Source organism: Purpureocillium takamizusanense, chromosome 6 (assembly GCF_022605165.1).
Source record: "Purpureocillium takamizusanense chromosome 6, complete sequence".
NCBI lineage: Eukaryota > Fungi > Ascomycota > Sordariomycetes > Hypocreales > Ophiocordycipitaceae > Purpureocillium > Purpureocillium takamizusanense.
Genome location: NC_063073.1, coordinates 1085135 through 1097891, shown reverse-complemented (window position 1 = coordinate 1097891; position 12757 = coordinate 1085135). Strand labels below are relative to the sequence as shown.

The following is a 12757-nucleotide window of genomic DNA, read 5'->3' as shown; positions in this document are numbered from 1 at the left end:
TTGATGTGCCGCCCGGAGAAAGGAAGGGACGTGACTTCCGCACATGGCTTCTCGCGGTGCCTTCCTTCCTCCTCAACTTGATGCATACCATTTTTAATCTCCCTTACCCACCATCGCACAACCTCTTCTCTGACCTGCTCCGTGCATGGTCTATGGCAATGAACCAGCCGCCCGGGTCGAGAGCCATCAAAACCCGTCATTCTTGCCCTCAATCGACCAGACTCTTGCAATCGCATTACGTACGGTATTTTGAGATCCAATGCCTCTCTCTGTCGGCGTGTCCGATGTCGTTGCCAACCAACACGAGCAGGGTGAGTCCAAGTCGCGAGGAAGACGGCGCATGCTCTGGAGTACTGCCCCGCCTGGCTGCATCATGGGCCGCAGCGACGCATCCAATCTGTCGATGCTGGCACCCAGAAGGGGCGGTTAACGGGGACGGGACGAAACGAACGCTTGACGCAAGCCGTACGTTTCACTACCGTCCCCCGTCGTTGACTTTACCGACCGGGTACCGTTATGGCCAGGCGCAAGCACAAACTGTCTTGCTATATAAGGCCGCGGATCGATGGTGCTGCCATGCGCGCTTCACGTGCGCAATCCCTCTGGCACCCATGGAGTCAAGCCAAAGGCCAGACAAAGAACAGGGCAAGAGAGTACCGTGGTGCCGGTGTGGTTTCCGTGGGATGGAGGGTACTACTACTTCGTGTCTCTGCTTGAAGGCCACCAACCTAATTTGGCAACCTTGGAACAGATGCGCGGCATGAGCTCCCCAGAAACAGAGTGCGACTGGACCGAACCGTCGACCCGGGGGGGGGGAACAAGTATGCCAATTCATGACGGACCTTGACCTTGGTGAACGCCTACGCGGCGGACAATGCTCCTCGTCCCGAGCGGACGCCCTACTGTCGGGCTGCTTTCTCTTCTGATGCGGCGAGGTGATGCCTGTTTGAGGTTGCTGTCTCGTGAGCGCAACTGCCTTTCTTGATATCCAATGTGGAAAGCACCCTTGAAAGACTGAACTCAGGCTGCGCACAGAGGACCCGGACTGAAGCCGTTTACAATGAACCCGACAATGCTCGCTACGAAAAATCCTGCCTCTGCCACCCCGGGCCGTGCCCTTTGCCAGAGCCACGAGCACGAGGACGCGCTTTGTTTGGGACTGAGTCCATTCCCAGCGTCGCCTGGGTCAACTTGCCCCATCGACCCCTCCAGCTCTAGGCTTGGGTCCCCCAAGACCCCATCTAGCGACGGCTCCGTCCCCGGAACCCTCCACTGGCCCATGAAAAGCCCCGCGTGTGGCTCCGGTTCCCAGCCGCCATCGTGTCCTGCCGCCCGACTCAGCGCGGCAGCGGAACACTGAGTCGAGTCCCGCTGACTGGAGAGCATAATATTGGACTCCAATGGATTGAAGCGACGCGGCGGCCAGGAAGGCAGGAAGGCAGGCAGGCAAGCTGGAGAGCTCCATGACCCGCGGCGCAAGCATGGAACTGGAGAGCTCCAGCGCCCCACTGGAGCCTCCACAGACTGCGAGGGCTGCACCGGGCCTCGCATCAATCATCCATCCGCCACCAGACATGGCACAGACTGATGCCACCACCCGGCGTCGACCCAACTTGCGAACCCAGCCCAACACAACCGCTACTACCTGTGCGTCGTACGTACCGTACGGTGCGTTACGTACAAGTAGATGCCAACACCCAAGGTACCTGGCTACCAAGGACGAAGCTAGTGAGTACGTTAGAGAAAACAGAACGACGGGCAGGATGTGTGAGCTGCATCAGTGGGCAGACAGTTATTTGGCGCTAGGTGCCAGGATGACGACCCAACCCACTGATCTCCAGCGGCTAACTACTCAGCGAACCCCGGGCAGTGCGCAGATTGATTCAATCATCATCAACGGCAGCGCAGGGCCCCCGACCAGCCCCCCCTCCTAACAGGCGCCACCAATCGGCCATGGATCCTTGCCCCTCAACTGGCTGCAGAAAAACATTGGGGAACAAGGTCGACCGCACGGCACACACGCCAGATTGTGCAGGCCACAAGCCTGGCCAGCCACTTTGTCGGGCCCAGGCGGTGGTGGCCGCAGAGCCCTGGATGCCGGCGCTCGTCCCCGGCGTTCGTCTCTCAGCCGTGAGCAGCAGCTCGAGGTTGCTAGCTTGCCCGTGCAGGATGGCGGATGCACAGGCGACAAACGCACGCCTGCAGAAGCGGCCCTTTCCTGATATAGGCCCCTAGCCGGATGGAAGTAGTACTGCAAGGAGGTAACTGAAGGAGAAGTGGTGCTGGGCCTCGCGGCACGAAACCGCGAAGGGTACTACATTGCCAACCTGCCAAGCTACCTCTGCCTCGTACGTACCTCAGATACCTGTCACTTGTACCTCAAGTACTTAAGTACGTAGTACTAAGATACAGTGCTCAGTATATGCATTGACTCGAGGCTCGTGTTGGCTTGTGCAGTGCAGCGTGCCATGGCCGGGACGACTGGGCATGGCGCGCGGATTGGGACGTGGCTGCCGGTTTGTCGACAGCTATACGTCCCAAAAAGGGCGGACTACCGCCGAACCCAAGTGGCGACAGCGCCAGCGCAAAGCTCATAGGGTACCTGCGAACCGTGCGGCCAGGTGCGTCCCGTGGCGTTGCGTTGCGTTGCGTTGCGTTGCGATGCGATGCGATGCGATGCCGCACGCATGTAACTTAGTATGTAACTAGGTTAGGTTGTATCTGAGAACTACTTTGCCAAGTATGTGCCCACGCGAATGTTTCCAGCTGCGTTCCTAGGTAGGTAACTGAGGCATGAACTTGTAAGCATAGGCCGGTACTTCGTACACACAACTTGAACCGACTGTGAGGTACCTGGGGTGTCTATACCTTAGGTACCTTACCAAGGTACCTAATAGGACCTCTGTGGCAGCAGAATACCGCCTTCGGCACCGCACGTACTCCATGCAGACCTGTACGTAGGTACCTTCCCTTAGTACCTTACTAACCTTAGTACCTTACCATTGCCAGTTCACGCACGAACCCCAGGCCGCATGCGCACACAAAGCACTTGCCATCTCTACAGTACCTTGCCTAGGTACCCTAGTAGGTACTAAGGTAGCCTTGGGAATCTTCGTCGAAAGGCAATCACCAGCCAAGATCTGATGCGTTGCGAACAAGCACCAGCGCGAGTGGCGGCCACGGGAACAAGGACGAGGACGAAGACGACGACCCGTTGCCATCATCCTCATCGTCACCATCGCTGGTTGCTTCTGGACTAGGATTCCTGTCTTATCCATGCCGGTCCCATTCGCCATCCATGAACCCACGCCAATCCCCCACTGACCCCAAGGTATCTCATCCCGCGCACCCCCCTCCCTCGTCAGCTCCCCTCTGGCCGCTGTCTGTTTGTTGTCTGCGGCCTTGCTGCACCTACTAAGGCCGATTGAGAAGACTCGACTGCACCTCCTGCGGCGGGCGATTCTGGTCTGTTGTGTGTGTGTGTGTGTGTGTGTGCTAAAGGCAAGGCAGGTACTGCACTGTACGTGTCTGCGAGGACACTAGGTACTACAGGTACTAAAGTGGTTTTGGCACACACACCAACTGACTTCCTAGTACCTCCCATAGGTACAGCACCTGCACCACACAGCAGCAACCCTGCCCTGCCTCCTCTGTCGCTGTCTGCGCGCTCATCACCTGGCCGGAACAGACACAAGGGAGACCGAACGGGAGGCTACAGTACCTTACCTTACGCAGCGCAGAGGCAAAGACAGCTAGCAAAGTCCGCCCCCCTCCCTTTTCTCTCTCTCTCTCCGCGTTCGCCCGCCGGCCCACAGACGGCAGGCATCTTGCTGCTGTTGCTGCTGTTGCTGCCGCTGCTGCTGCTACTGCTGCTACTGCTGCTACTGCTGCTACTGCTGCTCCCGCGGGCTTTCCGCCCAACCTGTTCTGGATCGCTCGTCGGCACGCGCGACAACGACCAACCATCGCTTGCTCATCCGCCTCTCGAGTCGAGACTGACTGGGTGCTGGCGCGCGTTCTTGCGCTACGAGGCCGGACCCGCTCCAAGCCCACATTCTCCACCCGACCCTCTGGGCTGTCTGCCCAAGAAGCAAAGCTCCCGCCAGCCAGCCAGCCAGCCAGCCAGCCAGCCAGACGGACGGACGGGCAGAGAACGGGAGAGAGGGAGAGCGAGGTGCGTCGTCGCTCCCGACAGCAACGACCAAACATACCACAACCTGCCAAACCCTCCTCTCCGCGGCGCCTGCACCGACCTTCCCATTGACGCCCGGCCCTGGCTCCGAAGCGCCCGTCCGACAGCGTCCTCTGCTTCACTCGTCATCTCGGGTCGCTCGTCTGTTGATTGCAGCAGCACCCCTCCTCTTCTCCTCCTTCTCCTCCTTCCTCACCTCCGCCTCCGCCTTCGCCTCCTCCTCCTCCGCCTGGGTCCAAGGTCGGCCCTCCGTCGCACCCCCCGCAGAGCATCGGCTCTCCGTGTCGCCGCACCCGTAGCGTGTTCCATACCCCAGCTCGCAGACCGCGAGGAGCGGCCTTGTGTGCTCTGCAGCCATGGCAGGCCGCATGGTGTTGTACAAGTTGGTGGTGTTGGGAGACGGCGGCGTGGGAAAGACAGCCCTGACCATCCAACTGTGTCTGCAACACTTTGTTGAGACTGTGAGTCCCCGCGGAGCCGCGCAGCATCGCAAACACCGGCGCGCGCCTTGCATGCGCCTCTTTTTTACAATCTCATCTTCGTCTTCTTGATTTGGCAGCCATGGGCTAACCAGAGCTGCCACCCTCAGTACGATCCGACCATTGAAGACTCGTACCGCAAGCAGGTCGTCATCGACGGCCAGCCGTGCATGCTCGAGGTGCTCGACACGGCGGGTCAAGAGGAATACACCGCCCTGAGAGATCAATGGATCCGCGATGGTGAGGGCTTCGTGCTGGTCTACAGCATCTCTTCCCGCTCCTCCTTCACCCGCATCAAACGGTTTCACCACCAAATCCAGCGCGTCAAGGAATCATGCGCGTCGTCGCCGTCATATCCCGGCTCCCCTATATCTGCGGCGAGCCCCCAGCTGCCCGTGCCAATAATGCTTGTCGGCAACAAGAGCGACAGGGTAACGGAACGCGAGGTATCAACACAAGAGGGCCACGCCCTCGCGCGCGAGCTGGGCTGCGAGTTTGTCGAAGCCTCAGCAAAGAATTGCATCAACGTCGAGAAGGCCTTCTACGATGTCGTCCGGATCCTGCGGCGCCAGCGCCAGCAGGCATCGCGCCCCCCCGCAGGCTCGAGCGGTCGCTCGCGCACGGGCAATGGCGACATTGGCGGGCGGGAGCGCGAAGCTCCCCGGTATAGACGCGGCAAAGATGGCGAAAAGAGCAAGTCAAAGTGCGTCGTGTTATAAGGCGCGCCGTTCCTCACTTCGCCTCGACGGACGGGACTTTCCGCGGGGTGCTCGACCGGGGCGCTGAGGCAGCCGGGTTGGGGATGGTGCTGGCCATGGTTGACAAGTGAGGGGGTCACACCTTTTTTTTTTCACCCGCATGTCCAGGGCCCGATGTCTTCTCCGCAGACAAGACAAGAACTCCCCCCCTCCCAGTCGCCCACGTACCAACCGACAAAAAACGATGAGAGCGGGCGCAAGCGCTGCGCGGCAAGCGAGGAAGGCGAGATGATTGAGCGATTGATGACGGAAAGGCGGGCGCGATTCGTTTCTGCTATCTACATGACGACACTTGCATCAGAGAGCAACGAACGAAGCACACCGAGTTCCCGAATCGGCGAATGGCGTACGAACAAAAAGAGGCATATTCCGGGGCGCTAGGGTATTCACGACATTTTGCACGCGTTACACACAAAATCTATGACCAACTGCTTTCTCTCTTCCCAACACCACCACCTAACACGCTGGCGCCTTCAAGTGACACCAGCTTGGGCGCTACTCAACATGCGCGCAGCCCCGATCTCTACGTTCTTATTTAACCCCCGGCAGCATCTCGGAGTAATGACGAGGAAGGCAACAGATGTCTTTGAGTCTTTTGGTCGAATTTTGGGGCCGCCTTGCCAGGCCCCTACGAACCTCGAGACGCAAGCAACGAGTGACGAGTGACTAGAGGGGAACAATGAAGAGAGAAACAAAAAAGACACACAAACCGCCATGGGCCTCTCCCTCCTCGAGCTGTGTCGACTCCCGTTGAAGGGACTCAGTGTCGCCACCAGCGAAGACGCACCACGCTGGCCCGTCTACGTCCATCGCACGTTCAAACAGAGGAAGGAGAGAGCGCCAGAAGCGGGCTGGGGCAGAGACGAGGCGTGATGGAGGGGGATTACTTCCTCTGTCTATAGTTCAAGGTTCAAAGAGTTTGGATGCGCGGCTAGGCGGCCTCACTGGCCGAGAAAGGGAGGCGATTTGAATATCGGACGTCGGCCCGGTGGTGACGGAGGCGGAAAGGGTAGGCGGACGGCGGCGGGACTGTATGTACTTGGGGGGGTGTGCTTCATCCCATGCCCACGACGGCCGCGTGCGCCACCAACACTGACACATGCTGCCGTTGACACCTTTTTCTGCCGTGTGCGCCCGTGACGCCGCTCCCGCTGGTGCCTGTCAGACATGCGAGCATGCCGCAGGACACGTGAAAATGTTGGTATTCTCTCAAGGCAGAGCAGAGACGGACAGTCGAACGAAAGAACGAGAACGAAAAGACTGATGGCCCTTCGAGTCGTCCGCCTGCCTGCATGCGTGTATGCATGCATGCATGCACACACGCGCGTCGGCGGACGAACTGACTGACTGACTGGGCGGGACCCAAGCAGGCGCCACCAGCACCTCCCGGGGGGGCGCCACCGCTTGCCCCAGCATGGCCCATCGTTCGTGTGAAGGGCCTGTGTTCTTTTTTCTTCTTCTCCTCTCAACCTGTGCCTCATCCTCCCACTTTACACTTGTGTGCTACACTTACGGTCCTAATCGCGGGGTTGGACGGGCGTGAGATGCGATGCGCGCTTGCCGTCATACGAACGGCTCCTCTGGTGCCGGCCCGCCTGCCGTAGGCGATATGTTGGACACGGACGTAGCATGTCAGTCGGTACCTCCTAACCTTGCGTATCAGAGAGATGAAGCGCACGGGCGTGCAAAACCCCCCCCCCCCCCGGGAAAGAACGGGATGGGCGCTGGTTTTTTTTTTTGGACGCATCGACCTTGGTACAGACCAGACAGTACTTGCACGTCACGGCATGCCTGCTGGTTCGGGAAGTGCGTCGAATTCGCGCAGCGCACGGAGAGCGAGGATGGTAAAGCCTGCAAGTGTACTTGATACCGTACCTTGTACCTAGGTAGGTACTTTACAAAGCTCTTATTTCGTAATGTAGCACTAACCTATCAAGGTACTACATTTATTTACGATACAGATATCAACGAAGTGCGTAAGATACCACCGCACCTTGTCTGCCTTACCTAAAACGTACGTGAGCCGCTGGTTCACGCAAGCATCTGTTGCTATACAGGTACTCAGTACTCAGGCGCCCAGGCACCCTATATTGCCCACGCACTCGTGACTTACAGACCGCAGAGGTATAGTCCTAAGGTAACCGGGGGTTCGTGCCTCTTTGACTACCTAAGGTAGGTACGCCACGGTTGCAACTTGCAAGTACTACTAAAGTCAAGGTTGCAAGCAGCTCCCACCGCTGAGGCACTGGCGCCCATCATATGCCTGCCTCCCTCCAGCACGGCGCGTCGGGCGTCTGTCAGGCAAATACCTTGACTTTTGTAGCATGCCATTACCTTAGTACTAACGTAGTTGCTACGTGCATCATTATGCGGTCGATCGAACCGCTGGGCTGGCTGCCCACCCCCACCAACATGAGTTTTCCGGCCCCCTCCCGGGGGGGGCTCGCGCGGGCGGGCGGGGGCCTTGAGCGTGTGTGCGTCTGTCTGCACTGCGCATCCATGCGCGACGCAGTGACGGCGCAGCAGCCTCCGCTGGGCCGCACAAACGCCCGCGTCGAGCGCGTGCAACGTGACCAAAGGACTAACGACCATGCTGGACGACGTACGAAGTACTGTCGCCGATCACGCCCCCCCAAATCTGTCTCTGTAGTACATTTTCCCCTCTGTCGCTCTCTACTCTCTAATGTACAGCAGTCAAAAACAAGAACGCGGGTACATACACTGCCCTGGCTGCTACATAGGTAGGTACCTTAATAGTACCTTGGAGAGAAAAGAGAGACCAAATAATGCTTTATCCGGCCCGGTACCCAAGTATCCATTTACACAGGGTATCTGCCTGTACGGCAACAGCCGGTCTTGTTTTTTCTGCGGCTTTATCGTCGGGCAGCAACATGATTCAAAAAACAAAACCCCCCAGCAGATGTCCACTCTTGGGCCGTCAGGCTGGCGGCGCAGAACACGCCATGAATTCAAATTTTGCTCAGATTTTTTTTCCGCGCTGAACCGCCCGGGACGCCGGATTGTGAGGGGCATAGGTATGGTTGCACGGCGAGCAGGGCGGGCAGGGGATAGCTAGATAGGAGCGCGGACTACTCGGTACGCACACCCACGAGCCTGCCGCAAGGATGCCGAACGACGAGGACGAGGACGACGAGGACGGGCAACCCTTCTAACCACAGCCGGGCCAAAGAACGAGCAGACGCGGTTTGTGGGCTTCCGTTTGAACCGACGTGCGTTTCGTAGTGCGTCGACGGGGTCGAGAGAGGCCACGGCCGAAACGAGTTTAGGTGGCACCATGACAGCACATCAGCACCAGGATCATCACCACCTCCTCCTCCACAAGCAGCATTCACCATGGATCCAGCCATCCTGGCACACACACCCATGGCCGTGGCCGTGGCCGTGGCCGGGCGCGGGCGGTCCTTGTGCTAAAGATTATGGAGGGGCAGGCGTGGCAGGTACTTGGCGTGACGGGACCTTGGGACGGATAGTACAGCAGCCTCGTCCTGGTGATTTCGTACTCTGGCAGAGTCTAAGATGTTGATTTGACCCTGCTTATACAGTACTATACTATTCGAAAAGAAAGCGCAGTCTGTTTTTTCTCTTACAACATTTGGTCGCTGGCTGAGTCGGGTCACGCACTGGTACAATTCACGCCCACACGTAGTAACGATAGCGGGGAGTGATTATTTTCTTCCATCTCTCTTCCTCTTTCTCCAACTCGAGACTCGGTCAGGCCACCGGTTAGCCCATCCACATTGATGCATGGTGACCAAAGCGGTGGCGTGCGCTAACGGAGACGACTGGGAGGTACGCATGGCGAACACTCACTCAAATAGCCGACTTGGCTGGCCGGGGCGTTGGGGCATGCGGAGGGTTAGGGGGAGGGGAGTCGGGAGACTTGTTTGTTTGGGTATGACGGACAGACAGGGAGGGAGGCTGGGAGGGTCGCTGTCAATTCACATGGCCTGGCACCGAGGTAGGTTGTACATGGCAGCCTCCTCAAGTAACCACACCATCTTTATCCTTTGACACGCGCTTCCATTATCGGATGGGGAAGGTTGATGCTACCATCTGGCAAGACAAGCGAGGGACGCGCCGTCTCGCCCGCCGCCGCCCCGGCGTGTCAGGATGAACTGTTGACGCCAATATCTGCCCGGCCGGGTATTGTCAGCCAACGGGGGTTTCCGAACCTGACGCAAGCGACTCTTCCGAAGCACCAACCGTATAAACACGGAGAGCGCAAAAAAAAAAAAAAGGGCTTGGGGCGGGGAAACACGGCGATGCAGTCCGTGCAATGATGATGGGGGAGCACAGGTGGGTTCTTTCTTCGCCGGCCTGTTCGCTTTGTCCGTCCGTGTCTCCGGTCTGGCTCTCCGTTTGCAACCTTGTTGCATTGGGCTCTCGTCTACAGTACTGTTCTACCCCGCTTGTTGCGACGTCGGCACTTGGATGGGCTGCCCGTCGCAGCGGGGACGACGAGACAGACCGGCCGATGTGTTGGGTGCGGTCTCTTACTCCAAGGAACAGCCCCGAGCCGTTGCATGTACATACTTCGTATGTATGCACGTATGTACGTATGTACAGTATATATATATACTTCCAGTCATCAAGCACGCAACATGCATACGGTGGTAAGGTTAGTACTGACTTACAGCGTCCTCAACCCCCCCCCCCCCCGACTTGCCCGTAGAGGACATTTTCCACGGCTCCGATGCATTCAAGGCCAGTCATGCCCGCGGCAGTGTAGGGGTGGTGGCACTTCGTATATTGAACCTTGCCTATCATGGACCTGCCTCCCTACTTCGTACTTACCCATGCATGCGTTCGGTCGTGGCATCGAATCGCAGTGCCTTCGCCGATAGACAACACGCAGTCGACACATGTTCATGTTGTTCATCGAAACGGCAGGTCGGGAGGTCACTCGGGGCGCCATCAATGAATGAAACGCAACAAAACCTAAACCCACTACTCGCCTGGCCTCCTCTCCTTCCCCGGCTCCCCCTTTCAAGTGGCCCCTTCAAGTCCATCACCAATTGTAGGTCGCTGAAATCTCTGTCCGGAATCCTGACGAGCCCCTTGGTAACTCGGCTTCTCATAACGCTCTCCTGCATATGAATTGCCCCTCTCATTTCGGGCGCCAGCCAAGGTGGGCGGGAGGTGGGAAGCGGGCGGGGTTGAGAACAAACGGTATTGCAAGGACCAGGGGGGAGTACGGAGGGGGACGAAGAGAAAACGACGAGGTTGGGATGAACCCTGATTCAACAACCTACGCAATCGATCTTCTTGTGTTCATCCGAGTCGATGCTGCTGTGTTCTTCTGACTTAGTTACATACCGGTCTCGCCGCTGTGGCCAAGAGGCTTCAGCACGAGAGAGAGTGTGTAGGAAAAGAACAGAGGCAGCACGAGCCCCGAAAAGCGTCAGCTCTAGAGCCATCCATCCATTGCACGGGCACATATTTCGCCAGTGAAAGCGATTTACTCACCGTTCCACGTGCTCGACTTCGCCGGTTCCGTCCCCTGGTCTGTGCTTCCCGGCCGTGAAGCGGGGACACGACGGCGACCCGAACACGAGCGGGGATAGGGACGGCGGACAGGTCGGAGAAGGAGAATCTAAAGACTGCCAAACGGCATGTACGTACGTAGGAAGAACCTACCTTGTACCAACCTCACGGTGCTCATGCCGCTCCAGAAAGTGCATGAACAACACCCGTGGCGTGGATGCTCATCTACACACCTTGGCATGTCATGCTTCTCGCTCCTATAAGTAAGTATGTGAAAAGATCAGATAGAAGAACGAACAGGCTTGCCCTGCTACGGGATGGTAAAAAACCCCCCTTGGGGCCGTGCGAGACGCTTCTTGCCCCTGGCTTAATCGGGCCGGACTTGCAGAAGGGTTGGGAGGAGGGAGCAAGATGGGGAACGACCACGGACGGACGGACGAGAGGGCCGTTTGACGATGGCGTCTCCCGATGGCGTAACATGGCGGGCCACGGGACGGGTTTGAGGTTGGCTGGTGCGCCGGCCGCGGAGTTGGTGCGGAATCTTCTCAGGGTGTTGAACGCTGGGCTGCGCGTCTCTCTCTGCCGTGTCGTTGTAGACTGTTCCTACATACACCATGCTTGGATATCTTGTTTTGCATGTGCGCGCGCGTGTGTGAACGCACAGCGTTGCGTTTGACTTTGTACGAAATTTGTACTAGCTCAGAGTCCGCAAGTCTAACATCCTAGACGACAGTTAAACGTCAGACGCGTACCTACAAATATACAAATGTATGAAGTACATACAATGCCATGCTGTTCGGGGCCCAGCCACAGCAGCTACATACGTCCTCTCGTCCCTCTTATGAGCTATGTAGCCACAAGACAGTGATGACCTGGCCAGCAGCAAGCCCTTCGGGCGAGCGAGTTTCGAGTTTTCCGCCACGAAAGCCTCCCCCTCGTTCCCACACCTGGCCAGCTCGCCTGCCACTTTACGAAGTATATGCCTCCCAGACTCGCTCGCGAGACGCACGCACCCCTCGCCACGGTATCTTTGCCACACGAGGTGCAGAAAGAAAAAGGCCGTATCGCTCATCGACTTGGGGGCCTGGCGTCAAGCCCGCTTTCGTCTTGTGCAAAAGTTCAAACAGATGATACCACCTCCCCCTCCGCGCGCCTCCGGTTGACCAAGACAGTAGCAACATTGACAAGAATGAGAGGGGAAAGGTGGGAAGGAAGAAAACGCCTCAGCGCGTGAAACCCGGGAAACAACACGACGCCATTCTGGCCGGCAGTCAGAGTGATTTGTGGACTTCTCGCGAGGCGAACCGCTCGCTCGTCCAGAATCGAGACTACCCCGGCAGAACAAACGCAACTTGCGTTACGCAAACGACTGAAGGGGCATGCCTGCCTTTTGGCCAAGTGCGGCACAATGACAGCCAATGCAATGACAACCCGTGAGACGCTATGGCCACGGCTATCGTCACTATGTGAGCAGTTGCTTCGCGGTACGCAATCGCGCCATACCGCGACGCACCATGCTATACATCCGCATAATGACAGCTTACCCACAAGGAGATTGTACCGTGGAGGTCCATGAGTTCTATTCAAGTTCATGATACTGAGAAATATCTGTTGTGCCGCAAGTATACCGCCAACCAAATCGGCCTTAGATATCGTTGCGTCGGCCCTGATCCAAAGACGCCAAAACCCTAGTTGTCAAGTATCCCGCCGCTGAAGAGGATATCCAAAAAGAAGCGTGGGTGGCCCATGCAGACAACCGGACCGTGGCCCAGACTTGTCGCATGGTACCGCCCGCAAGAATAGGATGTAAATGGAAGCGTGCA

At 57.8% G+C, this 12757-nt stretch overlaps 1 protein-coding gene across 1 annotated transcript; it reads left to right on the top strand.

Moving 5' to 3' along the window:
• Positions 1-4548: 4548 nt before the first annotated feature.
• ras2_1 (RAS2 protein) lies at positions 4549-5390 on the top strand (the record flags this gene model as incomplete). The annotated part of the gene is made up of 2 exons (XM_047988240.1): positions 4549-4653; positions 4782-5390. 2 exons carry the CDS (start codon positions 4549-4551, stop codon positions 5388-5390), a joined length of 714 nt encoding a protein of 237 aa, XP_047844233.1.
• Between the last annotated feature and the right edge of the window lie 7367 nt (positions 5391-12757).